Raw genomic sequence first — 17,473 nt, 5'->3', positions numbered from 1 at the left:
TGGGCGAGTTGCTGTGCATTGCTGTTGACCGGGGTAGGGGTAGCCAGGTGGAAAGCATGGCCAGCCGTAGAAAAATGCTTATTGAAATTCTCAATTGTAGTGGATTTATCGGTGGTGACAGAGTTTCCTATCCTCAGTGCAGTGGGCAGCTGGGAGGAGGTGCTCTTATTCTCCATGGACTTTACAGTGTCCCAGAACTTTTTTGAGTTTGTGTTGCAGGAAGCAAATTTCTGTTTGAAAAAGCTAGTCTTGGCTTTTCTAACTGCCTGTGTATATTGGTTTCTAACTTCCCTGAAAAGTTGCATATCACGGGGGCTGTTTGATGCTAATGCAGAACGCCACAGGATGTTTTTGTGTTGGTTAAGGGCAGTCAGGTCTGGAGAGAACCCAGGGCTATATCTGTTCCTGGTACTCAATTTCTTGAATGGGGCATGCTTATTTAAGATGGTGAGGAAGGCAATAAAATAAAAAAAACAGGCATCCTCTACTGACGGAATGAGGTCAATATCCTTCCAGGATACCCGGGCCAGGTCGATTAGAAAGGCCTGCTCGCTGAAGTGTTTCAGGGAGCGTTTGACAGTGATGAGTGGAGGTCGTTTGACTGCTAGCCCATTACGGATGCAGGCAATGAGGCAGTGATCGCTGGGGTCTTGGTTGAAAACAGCAGAGGTGTATTTAGAGGGCAAGTTGGTTAGGATGATATCTATGAGGGTGCCCGTGTTTACGGCTTTGGGGTGGTACCTGGTAGGTTCATTGATAATTTGTGTGAGATTGAGGGCATCAAGCTTAGATTGTAGGATGGCTGGGGATTCAGGATTCAGACACGGCTAGGACATCCGTGTCAGCTAGCCGGGCCATGGGTAGCAAGCTGGCAGAAGATGGAGGTCTGTTTCTAGCCACCTTGTGTGTTTCCGTTTGAAGATTAGTGGGGTTCCGTGTGGTAGAGGGGACCAATCCAATTGGCAAAATATATGCACGCTGCTGCCACTTCATTTAAAGCCGTTAGATGCAGTTTCTCATAGCGCACTGCGCTTTATTACGGGTAACAGTTTAAGTACTCATCACGGCATTCTCTACCAGAAAGTTGGTTGGCCCTCTTTGATGTCACATACAATTGTCACGGTTTTCTAAAGTTGAACCCAGAAGCAGACCAGGACAAGGAGAGTAAGACGAAGGTGAGTATTTATTTACAAGTTTGAATGTAGTGATAGAAAAATCCAAGTGACGGAGCGGGCAGCGGAGGTGAGTTGATGGGATTGAATAGGCAGATCCAATGAAGTAACTGAAGTCATCGACGACCAGGTAGGGATGAGATGAGTGTTCCGGGTGAATGACTGTAGACAGAAAAAACGGAGGTGAGTTCAAGGCAAGCAAAACGTACAAAACAACAAAACAAACTCTATCAAACTGGAGGCTGATACACTGGCACAACATACTGTTCATGGCTAACGATCCGGCAGGGAATGGATGTCAGGTCAGTGCTTATGAAGTGGAGGGGTGATGATCAGGACCAGGTGTGCAGATAGCGGATTGGAAACAGGTGCGGTAAATCAGAGATCTCCCAACCAGCTACGTCGCCCGGCAACCAGACAGGGTGCGTTCCAGGACACCGGAAAAAACACTCCAGGACAGAACACAGGCAAAAACAGACTCAGGAAGCGGGATTCGTGACAGTACCCCCCCTCCGACGAACGCCACCGGGCGTACTACCCGGAGCGCCAGGGTGGAGGCGGTAGAAGTCACGAAGCAGGTCAGCATCAAGGATCTGACGCCGAGGAATCCAACTCCTCTCCTCTGGACCATATCCTTCCCAATCCACGAGATACTGGAACCCTCTACCCCGCCGTCTGGAGTCCATGATGCGGCGCACCGTGTAGACAGGACCACCTCCGATCATCCGAGGAGGAGGAGGACGAGGAGGAGGGGGCAACAGAGGACTGAGGAGAACCGGCTTGAGGCAGGAGACATGAAAGGTGGGGTGTACTCTAAGCGTTGCAGGCAACTTGAGTCGAACCACAACAGGATTAATGATTCTCTCCACCACAAACGGACCAATGAACTTCTGTGACAGTTTCCTCGACTCAGTCCGTAGAGGAAGATCCCGTGTAGCCAACCAAACCTTATCTCCGACGGTATAAGCGGGGGCAGGAATACGGCGACGATTCGCCTGGATCTGATACCGGTCAGAAACTCTAAGGAGGGCCTTCCTGGCCCGATGCCAGGTCCGGTGGCAACGACGAATGTGGGCCTGGACAGAGGGAACCGAGAGATCCCTCTCCTGATATGCTTTCTAACTGCCAAATACTATGTTTTGTGTCCAACTGACAGAACGAGAATACACAACATTCCTCCAAACCTATTTGCTGTTGTTTTTCTTGCAATGCTACGCTGTGGTTGTTTTTCTTGCAATGCTACGCTGTGGTTTGGTACACATTTAGTTGCAGATTCTTGGGTTTCATATGGTGGTTATCCATAATATTAGGTATCTTTGTCGTTGGAGAAACTATTGCTTTGATCTGGTTTAGAAGGAACCTAAAAAAACGAATTGGTCATTTTGAACAATCAAGTGACTAACTGTTTAAACCTCTATCTTGATCCTCTAAAGAAATGCTTTGGTATTTGGAATTCCACTTTTGACAGAGCAGTGAAATGGAATCCCTGTGATCAATGCACATTGGAAATGTGAATTCTTAACAAGGCGCAAATGAAGATCAATTAAAGTAGGTAACCAAATAGGGACCCATCAAAGGCCAAATATCTGAGCAGCCATCACTGAACTGTTGCTCACCTGTTGACCACTCACAGTTGACTCAAGGGTCCACTAATAGTAGAGATTAAAAGGGAACATTTGAGGCCCCTATTGAGGGTCATCAAGAAGGAGGGAGGAAAGGAAGGGAGGAAGGGCAAACCATCTCCCTCCCGCCACAATAAAAAAAAAAAAAAAAGGACATGACCCCCACCCGATCCCCCCAGCCGAGAGCCGGACAGACTAAAGCCCCCCATTGTTGTCCCTTACACAGGATCACCAAGCCTGCCAGTGAAAAGTGGGAGGAGAGGTGGGGGGGGGGGGGGGGGCTGCCAGCTCAAACACAATCGTGTGATAGGACTTGGCCCTATCTAATCAAGGGCAGGAGGTCACTTCCGAACAACTGGGCAATAAAAGATTATTTCCAGTCGCATAACAGAGGAGCCATTGGGGAGGGAGGGAGGGAGGGAGGAAAGGAGGGAAGGGGGAAGGCAAGGAGAGAGAGAAAGAGAGCAGGGGAGGGGAACAGACTGTCTGTGAGGAGAGGAAGTGAATTGAAAAAAGTCAGCAGACGGGAACCATCTGGCTGGATGCAGTCTAATCTTTAAAAAAATAGGGTGAAAAGAGAAGGGGGGAGCAACCCCCCACCAAACACAAACACACACACACACACACACACTCCGAAAGGGGCCATTGCCTCCAAAGAATGATTCAAGCTCTTTTATTTTTTGACGTTTTGGAAGGCATTTTTTTCCTTGGTTGAGATATCAAGGAAAAAAGGAAAGGAGAAGGGGGGGGGGGGGGGTTGTACATAGCTCTGGGGGTGTTAAGAAAGGAGCAAGGACATGATCTTATCAATGTGGGCCCATCCGGCCAGAAGGAAGAGCAGTATACATAGCTAATGTACTGTGGCTCATGAAGTACACAGTACTGTAACTCTGTAGCCTACACAGTTTGAGAAAATAGGTGGATATTTTGTTGGTGTATTTATCAGAACATTTAGCCATCCAACTGTTGCTTTAAAATATCTAGATGTAATTCTCTTTTCTACGCCTTCCCAGACCCAAATGAGAATTTCTTGACAGAATTATCAAACCGTCTTCACTTCTAGTTACATTTGTTAGATTAACGCATCGGCCACTTGGATTTGATTGAATTTGGCGTTAGTAGGAAACATACTTATCGTTGGTTAGAAGGTATTAGCCGTGACTTTGTGATCAGTCTGGGAGGAAGTGGCCTTCTGCATGCTGATGAATCAATCCCGGTGATGAAATAAAAGCTATTGATCTAGCGCAAAGCTCATCTCTCAAACGTGCCTGGCCATTAATTACAATAGGATCCCTCTGAATGATTGCCAAGGCTCGGTTATTGACCCTCTCACTCAACCCCCGCCTTCTCCTCCGTATACCCTACTGGCCTTTGTCCATAAAATGGCAGACAAAGACAGACAGGAAGAGGGGCTTGGGAATAATGTGTGGTATCAGATGGCAGTAACGCTGCATAGACACACAGCAGTTGGGAACAATGTGTGAAGGGTTTACACCCTGGCCCTGTGTGTGAAACCAAGGAGAAAATGCAAAGAGGCTTGGTTCCAATGGAACACCTCTGCCAAAGTAGTCCCAGCACCTGATAAAACATTGTTTATTACTAATATGTGAATTATAAAAAGGTCACTAAAGTAAATGTGTTTTCCTTGTAACCAACCAGCCTCAGAATAGAAACCAGACACATCCGCCACAACACAACACCTCCGCCACACTGACCATCAACACGGGGGCCCCTCAGGGGTGTGTGCTCAGTCCCCTCCTGTACTCCCTGTTCATCCACAACTGCATGGCTGCACATGACTCCAACACCTTCAAGTTTGTTGACGACACAACGGTGGTAAGACTGATCACCGACGACGAGGTAGCGTATTGGGAGAAGGTCAGAGATCTGGCAGTGTGGTGTCGGGACAACAGCATCTCCCTCAACATAAGCAAAACAAAGGAGCTGATCATGGACTACAGGAAACGGAGCAGGCCCCCATCCACATTGATGGGGCTGTAGTTGAGCGGGTCGAGAGCTTCAAGGTCCTAGGTGTCCACATCACTAAGGAATTAACATAGTCCACACACACCCACACAGTTGTGAAGAGGGCACATTAGCGCCCCTTGCCCCTCAGGAGGCTGAATAGATTTGGCATGGGCACTCAGATCCTCAAAAAGTTCTACAGCTGCACCATTGAGAGCATCTTGACTGGCTGCATCACCGCTTGGTACGGCTAATGCAAGGTACCTGACCGCAAGGCATTACAGAGGGTAATGAGTATGGCCCAGTACATCACTGGGGCTGAACTCCCTGCCATTCAGGACCTCTACACAAAAAATGGTCAAAGTCTCCAGCCACCCAAGCCATAGTCTGTTATCTCTGCTACTGCACATCAAGCGGTATTAGTGCACCAAGTCTGGAACCAACAGGACCCTGAACAGCTACTACCCCCCAAGCCGTAAGACTGCTAAGAAAATACTTCTAAATAGCTAATCAAATGGCTACCCAGACTACCTGCATTTACCCTTTTTGGCACAATCTCTCTTGCCCTGACTCTATGCACACTCACACATACTTACACTGACATCCCAACACACACTACATACGCACACGTGCATACTGACGCCCCACACTCACCACATATGCTGCTGCAACTGTCTATCCTGTTGCCTAGTCACGTTAACCCTACCTGTATGTACGTAGCTACCTCAATTACCTCGCACCCCTGCACATCGACTCGGTACTGGTACTCCCTGCATATAGCCTTGTTACTTTTACTCGTTATTGTTATTTAGTGTATTTACTCCTTGTGTCACTATTTTCTCTTAACTCTGCATTGTTGGAAAATGACCCATAAGTAAGCATGTCACTGTTAGTCTACGCCTGTTGTTTACAAAGCATGTGACAAATAAATGTTGATTTGATTGTAGCAGGTGTTCTGTGTTATGTTATCTTGAACTTTTACTCCATCCAGATGAATGAAGATTCATCAGATTTCATTAGATTTCCAATGCTATGGGAAAAAATATTTCCAAAAACATTGAACCAGAAACTTGTCTACATTCACCACCATATGGTTCCCTCCATCTCTCAGAAACGGTTTCACCCAACAAAGTCCATGAATGCTAATTTCCATTTAGATGTTATTAAGAAAATGATGGAAAGGCACTGAGGTTAGGCTCACTGAAAGCTGAGCTTTGCCTTTGGTGACGAATGCTCCGGGAAGTGTTTATAGAAAAGCTTCAGAGGCAGCAGCAGTGCCCTGGCTAAGGACAGCCCCGGCCGGCAGCAGAGCTTGTGGGTTCCACCGTGGTGACTCACAGGGTAGTCATGCATGTTTGCACTCTCAAGGCCCCAATGCTGTCAGAGGGCCCCGGGAGAAGGGCCGCCAAGCTTGACACACTCAAAAATAGCACCCCGTGGGCGTGTGGTGCTGCTAAATTTACTCTGCATCAAGTGCGAGGGTGCCAGTTCGCTTTGTGGCGACTTGTGCCATGGAATGACTTCACTGACTCAGATTGACTTTCACCCCAGTGTGGGACTTGACACGAGAATGATGAATAATATGGAAGCTTGTAGGGGCGATGATGACAAATAATCTCTTAGAGTGGGATCCTTGAAATAGAAAACAAATATTAAGACCCTTAAATTATTTTGGTATTTATATTTTAGTCACTCTTATCCAGAGCAATTTACAGGAGCAATTAAGGTGAAGTACATTGCTCAAGGGCACATCGACAGATTTTTCACCTAGTCAGGTCGAGGATTAGAACCAGCGACCTTTCGGTTACTGGCGGAACACTCTTAACCGCTAGGCATTTCATCTGATTGAAAAAAAGGAAGGTTTTTAAGGGTCTCTTGTTAAAATCTGAGAACTGGAAATGCGGAGCGAAGAGGTTTCCTTATTTGGATCAGGCTGGAAAATATAAAGTAAATATTAGCTTCATGTTGGCCGCCTCCTGAATTCAGTTTTAGCTCTGTCCTCGATGTCAGGGATCTAAAGTGAAACCTGAAGAAAAAAACATTTGCAAATGTCCAGGAGCCATGAGAAAATGGGGCTCAAATTCAAGCTCTAAAAGGTAACAGAAATTGACAAATCACTAACTCACTCTTAATTCAATGTAACAAAAATGAACATTCCAGACCCAAAATGTGAAAAAGCACATTAAATAAAAGGAGACATCTGGAAGGGTTGTTCTGTTGAACCATAGTGACAGGGAATCCTACAGGTTGGGTCCAGCAAGAGCCTAGTCAGCTAAATCATAAAATGCCACTTGGTTTTCGACAAAAATACCCCCTTCTCAATGTTTACCACACAACCTAGTTATATTACACATATTACCTCCCTGAATAACTGTGCTTGTTTTACTCGAGGTCAAGAGTTTCCTGCTCCAGCTAAACTGAAACATAGTATTTCAGACTAACTGCCCACTCAAAGTTAAACCCTATTATTTCACTGCATTTCCTGTTGCCGGTCTGCCATTTCAGGCCCACCAACTTTAGAAGTGATGTACTTACCCCCTGGGGGTCAGAAAACTTCCAGAGTGATAAATTCAATGACAAAAAGAGGCAGCCAAATGGGGTCTGTATCTGCCCCATCTTTGCCTTTAGTGCAGGAACATGCCATAAAAGCTCAGCATTGATAGCTGGTTTATTATCTTTGAACAGGTGGCCTTGGGTAGTCATAATGGTGGCTCTCATTTCTCAGACACACACAGTGGCCTCAATATGGAGACCATTTAGGAGTTGGGAACATCCCGATCTAGCAACTTTTTAAACAAAGGAATGAAGCTATTACTAAGTTTGGTGGTGACCTCTTGGCTGGAATGAAGTTTCTTAAAAGAAAATACCACTCAAACTCTTTTGGTATTTGTTACATTAGTCCACTATTGATACAGTCCCAAAATGTTTTGCATGTCAACAATCAAGTTGATATAGAACATTAAAATACAGAAAGTATGATGCGTTTTGCACTTACTATATTTTGAAAGTTCTATATCTTGAAAACTTGATTGCTGACATACCTATGACTCACTAAGTATTTTTTTTTTTTTTAGCAGAATTCCAAATGAGTAAATATCAACTTGCTGTTGACCAAAGTATTCCAAGTTTTGCAAAGAAAAGCACCACTTGCTTGAAATAAATCAACCAAAGTCTGTTCTCAGTTTCAGAATTGTACTCTATGGTGTATGCAAGAACCAGACCCATTCACTGCTTATGAAACATCTCAATACTTTGAAAGCATTCAAACCAGCGCAAATCACTCAAGGGTCAATGTAATGAGGATAATCAAGACAACATTTTTTTTTTCATTATTAATATATTTTCTGCATTAAAGTTAACATAGCTTTTTCTTTTGTGCCACCCTTTAATTTTTCAGTAAGTATTGATATTTTGTTATATTCAGACATGAGTACATTTAAGACTGTCTTTTGCAATAAATATCATAAAATAGAGCTTCACATAATAAATATTTTTACACACAAAAAAAAAAAAAATGTTTTAACAGACATTTTCTTTCAAAAAAATAGCAAGAATTTACTCTTATGGATTTGAGCAAAACAGTTTACAAAATGAAAACAAAAAAAGGGAAGAATGCCACAGAATGTGTGAATGATGAGTGGGGGGGGGGGGGGAGAGAAACATATCCAACAGAATACTATGAGATGGATGTGCTTTCCATAATGCAACTCGAGCACAGAAACCCAGATAACCATGGTCTTAGTGTGGTAGCAACTGGGAATTCAAACAATCCTCGTTTGCTATGAACACGTGGTAACAGCTACATATTGCCTGGCTAGATAGTCCTTCACAGATTTGGTAAGAGGCTGCTCTCACTTGAAGCTTAAAGCACCAGGGAAACTGCCTAGCTAACAGAATATTCTTAATGAGTAGCTGAAGAGAGACAGAAACAGTTCAGACAAAACACTGGTCTGTAAAAACATGGTCCTGTCAGAAAAAAAGGAAGGAAATATAAAAAATAATTGAGTGGTTTTCATATTCCGTGCTTTACTCCTAGCAGGATTCCCCGTTGGAGAAAGGGAGGCGGATGGGAGGTGCTTCAAAAGTTTGATTAACATCAATAGTGAATATTATTATCATCGTCAGAACCGCACGGGGATCGACTGCCCCTCTTCCTACACACACACGGGATCAGGAAGGCTTTTCCAGGGTCTGTGGGGACCAGCTCTCCATTTTGCAATAGACAGTGTTGGAGTTCTTGCAGCGGCAGCCGGGCCTGTTGACTTGGTCGTAGCAGCCCTGGCACGCCTTCAGGCACCCCTTGACGGGCGGATAGCACAGCAAACAGGGGAACAGTACCGACAGTAATCCCATGCAGAGGAAGCGTGAGCAGCAGTGGGAGCGCGACAGCGAGCAAGGGTTGTCGGCGCACGAGTCTCCCTCGTCGTCGTTGGAACAGTGGTAGAAGACGCCCTTGACCAGGCACATGCACGTGCCATGCTCCAGGGCGCTCTCCGCCGAGCACAGGCACTGCCCGTTGCAGGCCAGGCACGAGGGCAGGGTCCTTGGGGTTGTGCAGTCCCCGCACTTGCACTTCCCGCAGCGCTCGCAGATGAACTGGTGGCCAGACGCCACGTCCCCTTTCCCTGAGGGCTTGAGCGGTGCCTCCAGTGGCGGCGGCGGGTGAGAGCCATGCTGGGGGGCTAGCAGCGCCTTGGGCTGAGCCCGAACAGGCTGAGTCCTCTCGGCTCTGTGGTGGTGCTGGTGGAGGGCCACCATCCCCGGTCTAGAAGGAGGTGAGCGGGCCAGGAGTCCCTGCTCAGAGGATGCACTGCTGTTGCTCCCGGAGCTGGCCGCGCTGCCCGTACTGGTGGAGCGATTAAGGCCCGGGGCCCTGGAGCTACACTGCTGGCCTCCGGCTACTACCACCACCCCACCGTGGTGGCCATGCCCTACCGGCCGGTGCTCATAGTTGTTGTTCACATTGACGAGGATTACCTCGTGAGTCCTCTCCTGCTGCTTGTCGGGCCTGGGTGCCATGCGGGGCGCAGGGGGCCTCCGGACCACCGACGGCCCCTCTGTGTACTCGTTGCTGGAGCGAATGGCCTTGATTTGGTCCAGGGAGAGGATGGCGGCATGATGGAGCTCCCGCTCGTAATCTGACCTCTGCCGGCCCTCCAGGGAAGGCTGCTGGATCACCACTAATGAACCGCCAGGGCCATGTTGACTTTGGAGCGCCATCTGGGGTGATCACCACTTCCGACATTCACCGTGGACTTGGCATGCATCAGAAAACCTGCAAGGGGGCGGAAAGGGAGACACAGAGAAGGGCCATCAGTAAAGACAGGATGCAGTTTGTAAATGTGAACTAGGATGGTGGAGGTTTTGAATACTGTTCCCATAGCATTTTAGATTCGCCACATGATGGGAAAGGCTAAAGAGCTGACAAAGTAGAACCATCAACAGATCCCTGGATGGTCTCTATATAGTTCAAATAGTTTTCAGCAATGATCATCTGTTATAATACAGGTTAAGAGCAGTCTATTGAGGCGATTATTATTGTATGCTATTTTGTGGTTTAGGCTGTTTAGTGCTTTTAAAAATAGATATAACTGTTTAACACTTCAGCAGGCCTACCTTCAACAATGTTAAGAACATGTTCACTTAGCCCAACTATTTTATTTGATCAACATCCCCTTTACAATGGCACATTTTAATGCTCTGGGCGAAGCAAGCCGTGGAAAAGTATACTATTAACTTGTTTTGTAGCTTCCTCAATAAGCACACATCCAAACTTCAGTACAAATACTTCCCGGTCTAATTTACATATGTATGACTAGTTAACATTATAAAGCGCCACGGCGACGGAACGAGGCCACGATCCAAGAGGACAAAATGAGCTGCCTCACTTATTATTCTATTACTAAACGGAAGACGGTTTGAAGGAAATGTGAAGACAATAGGGTAAAAAAAAAACTAGGGTCGCGACAAAATGCCACAACATCAGTGTCGACTTTATGTCCATGTAATTTCAAGCAAATGTTTAAGTTATTGTGCTTCTCAAGAACGTCAAAAGCACATTTTACAATCGAATTAAACATAATACCGTTACTCGTGGGTCTATTGGATACTAACATCTTCTGGAATTAGCCGAGGTATCATGTCTAGCTATAAACGCGTATCCGTCGAAACCGGAGTGCAAATGGGACTGATCAGTAAACACATATTGGCAAGGTGTAATCAGCATGACGCAAGCAAGTTAAAAAACCGATACAATTTACAGACAGGAATTCTCTACGTGAGGACAGCTTGCTTATGATCAGGGCTCTAATTTATTGACACTTCTTCATGAAAATCCAGAGTAGCTCGCACGGAGCACAATAACTAGTTTGAGCTATTATTTGGATGGTAGCATAATTATTATATTTTTTTAAAAGGGACATAAATACGCCGTTTTTAGCCATATCATACCTCAAACATGTCTATGCCATCGGGTTTAGTTGACCGAGCAACCGCCCATGTGATAGAGATGAATCGAAATAAGGGGGGAAACCTTATGAATGAAAACTAGGCTATCGTGGGGGAGGGGTGCTTGCGCGTGAGATGCTCTACTCTGACAACCCTACTATGACCGTTTTGATTCCTTTCGAAAGTCGAATGACCTGTGTTAAATAGACACACCGAGTAGAGGACACACGCGTGTGAAGAATGTTAAGCCAACTCTACAGATTCGAGCACCAAATGAGTGTTCCCAAGGACACCCATCGACACAAGCCTATTCCATGCAACTACAGTGACAACAATGTTCCCAAAACCGGAGTTCTGAACACTATGCGCATAGCCTACTTGCATCAGGTTTGAATTATCCAGTCTACATTTAAGCAACAAAGAATCGATGACCAAACCCGACATTTCAAATGTGTTTCACGCATTGAGGGGGAGATACGCACCCATCTGCAACCATCCATAACGTCGATTCCATCAACCAATATACAAAAACTCCATCCAAGTAAATTGTCCAAGCGTATTTTAATTAGCTCTTAACATTCGTAACGATTGCGTTAAATCCTGATACGATGTTGTAGCTTATCTTCTTTCGTTATTCCTTCTTAAACTCTGGTGCATTACACACTGTGTTCCAGAAATTGTAAATCCACGCTTCTTGATGCACCCAATAAAGGTTGCGCACTTGAAGCCGATCTAGTCAGACAACCCAGTTTAGTCCTAGAGCGGAGTAACAATTGCAGGAAGAATCTTCTTTAGGATTCTGAAAAATCACACTTTAATTAATTTACAATATGAAAACAAATAATTATATATCCAATGGCTTCCGTCTTCGAATTCTAATGAGTAAATAGTAGTAAAATACGGTTTTTGTTAGGCGGAATGCTCAAAAGCAAGCGCTAATCGAGGACGTGCTCTCTTCAACACTGCATGCCTGTCTAACTCTGAATGAATGAGAACGTAGAGCTCAGTGTTTGCTCGACAAGCCAACTCCCATTGGCCATTCACTCCACTGAAAAAGGATACATCGCATCCGCTCTTAATTCATTGGGCAGATGTGGAAGGCCGGGCGATAGAGATGTGTGCAGCAGTTAAGGTGGAGCTGTTTGAAATAGCAGAGAAAGCAAATGTTGTTCTTGTGCTTACAAACTGTGGAACAGTGACAACAGAAGTATCAATTTTATAACGTTGTTTTATTTAATTCCACGGCATTCCACGACGTCTCACCATTCTAATTACGCATAGCATAGTTAGAAATCAAACGCAAGACAGTCAGTTAAGTCAGTTAAGAACAAATTATTATTTATTGACGACCTACTGGAATACTGTTGGCCTAAGACCTAAATCTAAAATACAATAATAAAATTTGATATATAGAAAATGAAATGACAACCCCTTCATTACTCCGTTGTATTATAACTCCAGTGAAACAGTGGGCCTAAACATAACTTCGGAGCCACCTTAAGAAAAAGGCACCCCGCAAGCGAGGGGAAAGATTCCCCCACCCGCCGCATCCCCCCCTCTGTTCTTGACTGTCTGGTTTGATTGGTGTCGCGGATGCGCTACATCCGGATCCATGAGAAAAGGAAGTTCAATACAAAGTCAATTTATCCTCTTCAAATGGAAAAATCAATAGATGAATGACCTCATTACCATCTCGGGTCAGAAAATTCCACAATACTTCTACATTAACGGACTGATAAATGCATCTGTAGGCCTATGTCTCTGATGTTTGGGCTGGATAGGCTATATAAAAAAGTAGTTTGGAGCTTCATGCTTGATGATAAAGCAACTCCTGCTGGATTCGCAAACGACAGATGGGAACCTCTTCATTGTGGTCGGAAGTGCGGAAAGCGGTTGGAAATTTTAGGATTACAGTAATTAACAGATTTTCCATGGATGCAATGATTAATATACCATCCGTACTTCCTTTTCTCCCCCTGGATATATTCAATACGCAAATGCAAACCAAATGTAAAGCACATTATTAAAGTTGAATGCAAAAGTTTCCTTCAAATTTTCCACCCAATGCAATAATCAAAGGGGCAGATCGAAATGTAATGGGGGGAGGGCTGGGGAGGGTCGTGTGTTAATAGAACATTAACGAATTACCCTCCTGTCTGTTGTCTATATCTGTATAGCAGATGCAGTAGGCATCTGACATACAGTTGAAGTCGGAAGTTTACATACACCTTAGCCAAATACATTTCAACTCAGTTTTTCAAAATTCCTGACATTTAATCCTAGTAAAAAGCCCCTGTTTTAGGTCAGTTAGGATCACCACTTTTTTAGGACACCTTGATTTAGACCCCCCCCCCCCAGTAAATTCCAATCTTTCCCTAAGTGTTGAGTTTTATATTTTCATAACTTTTGTTTTGAAAATTGCCCAAGGAAGAGCCTTTGAAAAATGTATGAATGTTGGTTATTTTTCTGCATTGTAATCTTTCTGTGTGTGTACCCATGCCTAATATATTCAATTTGTCTTATGAGGATAACATAAAAAAAAGCATTAACAAGCATATAGAGAAACAATTCCTTTATTACATTGTAGCCTAATATTGCATTTCAGGGAGCACAGGTTTGTAAATAACAATTTTGTAGAGAATTTTGGTTATTTTTGGTGACCAAGAATAAATGAGCACATTACAAAGTAGCATAATGGTTAAATCACATGGGCTATTCTCGCCTATTGTTTCCCCCTAATCCAGTGTTTCCCCAACTCGGTCCTAGGGACCCCAAGGGCGCACATATTGGTTTTTGCCCTAGCACTACACAGCTGAATCAAATAATCAAAGCATGATGATGAGTTGATTATTTGAATCAGCTGTGTAGTGCTATGGAACAAAAACTAAATGTGCAGCCCTTGGGGTCCCCAGGACCGAGTTTGGGAAACGCTGCAGCCTATTCACTGATGTAATGTCCATTTGGAAACCCTTGCGACTTCAGTGGATAACTGCATTTACAGTAACCATATGCAGTCGGTCCTGGAGGCCTACTGCTTATTCTAGCAAAGACTCCTCTCGCAGGTTTGGAATTTCTCCACGCCGACGTCAGAAGAAGCGCAGGCCGCGTTGCTGTTGATAGTTGATATACGACTGGATGAGAGCGTCTGGAACTCTTGGCTTCACGGCGTTCAGGGCGCTTTCAAAGTGTCTCCCCATGATGAGCTGTGCTTTGATGTCCTCTTGCAGGGCCAGCAGGGCAGCCTCTCTGCATACTGCCGTTATCTGCGACAGGAAACAGATACAGGGGTGTCAGGCGGCCAGATCACGACTACTTAAAATCATGCTAGCATCCACAGCCACTAGGCCAGTGTTTCCCACCGCCAGTCCTCGAGTAGCCCCAACAGCACACATTTTTGTTGTAGCCGGGACAAACATACCTCATTCAACTCATTTAGGGCTTAATGAGTAGCTGAGTTGAATCAGGTGTGCTCGTCCAGGGCAAAAATAAAAATGAGTACTGTTGGGGATACTTGAGGACTGGAGTTGGGAAACACCGCCCTAGGCTGTGGTGAGCAGGTCAATAATGAATCTCTACAAAACGAGGTTGACCAAATCAAGACCATTGGAATAAAAATTGAATTTAGGTTGTGATCTAATAGTTGAATTTACACATTTGTAACAGTTTGTATTAAGCCATGTGTAATATTACACAATAGCTACAAGCTTTTTATGCTTAGCCTACGGTTATTACAGGGTTACACACACACACACACACACACACACACACACACACACACACACACACACACACACACACACACACACACACACACACACACACTTTACGTTGCTCAGGGTTCGGGTCGTTCCGTGGAGCGAACTGACGTTGCATATCCTGCAAATCTCAACACAGTGCTATCAGTCACTGGAAAGACATATTGGTTTCCTTTGGAGCAGGTCGTGCCGTAGAACAGAGCGCTAGTTCTGGAAGAGAGGGTGGCATGGGTGAGGAAAAAGGTGTCTGGCGTTCATCAGCCATCGCTGGACTTTCGGAAACGACTCACTCCCATGGCGTGTACAGAATCTCCTCCAAAAGTCACCAGGCCTTAGTCTTATCACCGTTAATTCAGGGGGAAATTATAAAACAGGTGTGGGAGGTGGTGGTGGGGGGGTGGGTCTACTGACACCGCCACCTCCCTCCACGCCAGGGGAAACCACAAAGGGCTCAATGTGTTCGGAAAACCAGACCTATATATGGAAATCTCACTGGAGGCGAGTTAGTGCTGGGCTGGAACAAAAGCCTGTGTGCACATTGGCCCTACAGGACCGGATATGCCCGTCCCAATTCTAAATGTAGGCTTATACGGTGTCCTGGTTTCCTCCACAAACCATCTGGGTCCATATTCATAAAGCCCCTCAGTGTATGCGTGGTGATCTAGGGTCAGTTCTGCCTTTTAGATTATGATTATAAGGACATGGCGGGACCTGATCCTAGATCAGCACTCCTACTATGAGGTGCTTTGTAAATCCGGACGGCCCGTAACAGCAGAACTGAAACGTTGAGGGCATAATTACACCTGCGGGGGCTGCGAATGTATTCAATCTATTTCAAGCGGAGGAAACTGAACAATTTGGAAGGTGACCTCACAAATTCCCTTGGCATATTTTCCCCATTCCAAGAAGGGGACAGCACAAATGGGTACCCTACAATTAAGGATTCAAAGAACTTAAAGAGGCGGAAAAAAAAGTTTTCCTAAAAGGAATAACCCCCTTATTGCAATGGGAAGGGCGAAGAGAAAATAAAAATAGTGGTTCCCCTTAAACTCATCCATGGGACAGAGGCTGGCAACAAGATGGCAGACTGTTGACATTGACAGACATTGCCGGGTAGAAGTCGGCGAAAGGTACAGATCTCAATTCCTCATCTTAACCATTATGTAGAAAACCACAAAACAGATCTTAGATCAGAAAAACAACAATGGAGGAGGGTTGCAGCAGCCAACGAGAATATTTATTAATTTATATTGTAGCTAAAGTGTATTCGTAGCAAAATAGCTCCATAGCTGCTTAAAGACATGCTCCAGAACTTTGGTGACTGCTAATCATTTTTTAAACCTCTCGCTTTGGACTGAATGTGTCAATGTGTAGTTCATACATGCATAATCTATGAGTATAATTACTGTCTTACCTCAATTAGCCAAGAAACCCCCCCAAACATTTTGGGAAGATGTGCTGCACCATTTTCCCTGATGTGGGCCAGCCCCCTAGCAATTTGAGTTCTAGCCATTGAGCTTCAGCGCCTCACCATTTGAGTGACAGCTAGTAAGATACATACACAGCAGAGCGAGAGAGAGAGGGACAGCAATGATGTGGTGCATATATCTGCATAAATGTGACGTGGTAGGCAATTTTCGGGGACCACTTTTGGCTCGTGAGCGCAACTTTCAGAACTACCGGCTAAAAAGTATACAAAAGTGCTGGAGAATCTCGGTAGCCACTTTGTCTGTGTGTATATTGGGCCAGGTTGCTGGTTCGAATCTCAGAGCCGACTAGGTGAAAAATATGTTGATGTGCCCTTGAACAAAGCACTTAACCCTAATTGCTACTTTTAGTCGCTCTGGGTAAGAGCGTCTGCTAAATTACTAAAGTACTTCTACTTTGACAGATTAGTTGTGGTACCAGCATGCACCAGGGTCACATATTCGCTCAGGTATTGTCACGTTCCTGACCTGTTTTCTGTTAGTTTTTGTATGTGTTAGTTGGTCAGGACGTGAGTTTGGGTGGGCAGTCTATGTTTTCTGTTTCTATGTTGGTTTAAAGGGTGACCTGATATGGCTCTCAATTAGAGGCAGGTGGTTTTCATTTCCTCTGATTGAGAGTCATATTAAGGTAGGTGTTTTCACACTGTTTGTTGTGGGTGGTTGTCTCCTGTGTTAGTGTCTGTCTATGTTGCACCATACGGGACTGTTTCGGTTTGTTTGTTCATTTTGTTCGTTCGGTTTTTATGTAGTCATTTCCCTGTTCGTGCGTTCTTCGTCTATATGTAAGTTCGTTTGTTTCAGGTCTGTTGCCTTCGTTTATTGTTTTGTAGTTTGTTCTAGTGTTTTGTCAGTGTTTCGTCTGTTTGTAATAAATAGTTATGTATTCATCACCCGCTGCGCCTTGGTCCATTCATACACCACCAGACGAACGTTACAGAACCACCCACCACACCAGAACCAAGCAGCATGAATTCGAGCAGTGGCCTGCTACACAGGAATCCTGGACATGGGATGAAGTATTGGAG

At 44.9% G+C, this 17,473-nt stretch overlaps 2 protein-coding genes across 2 annotated transcripts in view; both read right to left on the bottom strand.

Annotated features, from left to right (window-relative positions):
• Window positions 1–7,970: 7,970 nt before the first annotated feature.
• LOC120062267 (protein sprouty homolog 1-like) lies at window positions 7,971–12,227 on the bottom strand. Its single transcript, XM_039012099.1, has 2 exons — window positions 11,689–12,227; window positions 7,971–10,034 (listed from the first exon to the last, which is right to left on the bottom strand). Exon 2 carries the CDS (start codon window positions 9,977–9,979, stop codon window positions 8,930–8,932), a length of 1,050 nt encoding a protein of 349 aa, XP_038868027.1. The 5' UTR covers window positions 9,980–10,034; window positions 11,689–12,227; the 3' UTR covers window positions 7,971–8,929.
• Window positions 12,228–13,763: 1,536 nt separating this feature from the next.
• spata5 (spermatogenesis associated 5) overlaps window positions 13,764–17,473 on the bottom strand; it is a 127,544-nt gene continuing 123,834 nt past the window's right edge. The window contains exon 17 of the mRNA XM_039012098.1: window positions 13,764–14,469. Coding sequence (XP_038868026.1) covers window positions 14,293–14,469 — 177 coding nt within the window. The 3' untranslated portion in view covers window positions 13,764–14,292. The remainder of the gene's footprint in view (window positions 14,470–17,473) is intronic.

Source organism: Salvelinus namaycush, chromosome 17 (genome assembly GCF_016432855.1).
Source record: "Salvelinus namaycush isolate Seneca chromosome 17, SaNama_1.0, whole genome shotgun sequence".
NCBI lineage: Eukaryota > Metazoa > Chordata > Actinopteri > Salmoniformes > Salmonidae > Salvelinus > Salvelinus namaycush.
This window is presented reverse-complemented; position numbering and strand designations above follow the sequence as displayed.

Bases quoted from the DNA above. Each gene is read 5' to 3' on its own strand.
- LOC120062267 (XM_039012099.1), bottom strand. From the start codon at position 9,979: ATGGCGCTCCAAAGTCAACATGGCCCTGGCGGTTCATTAGTGGTGATC.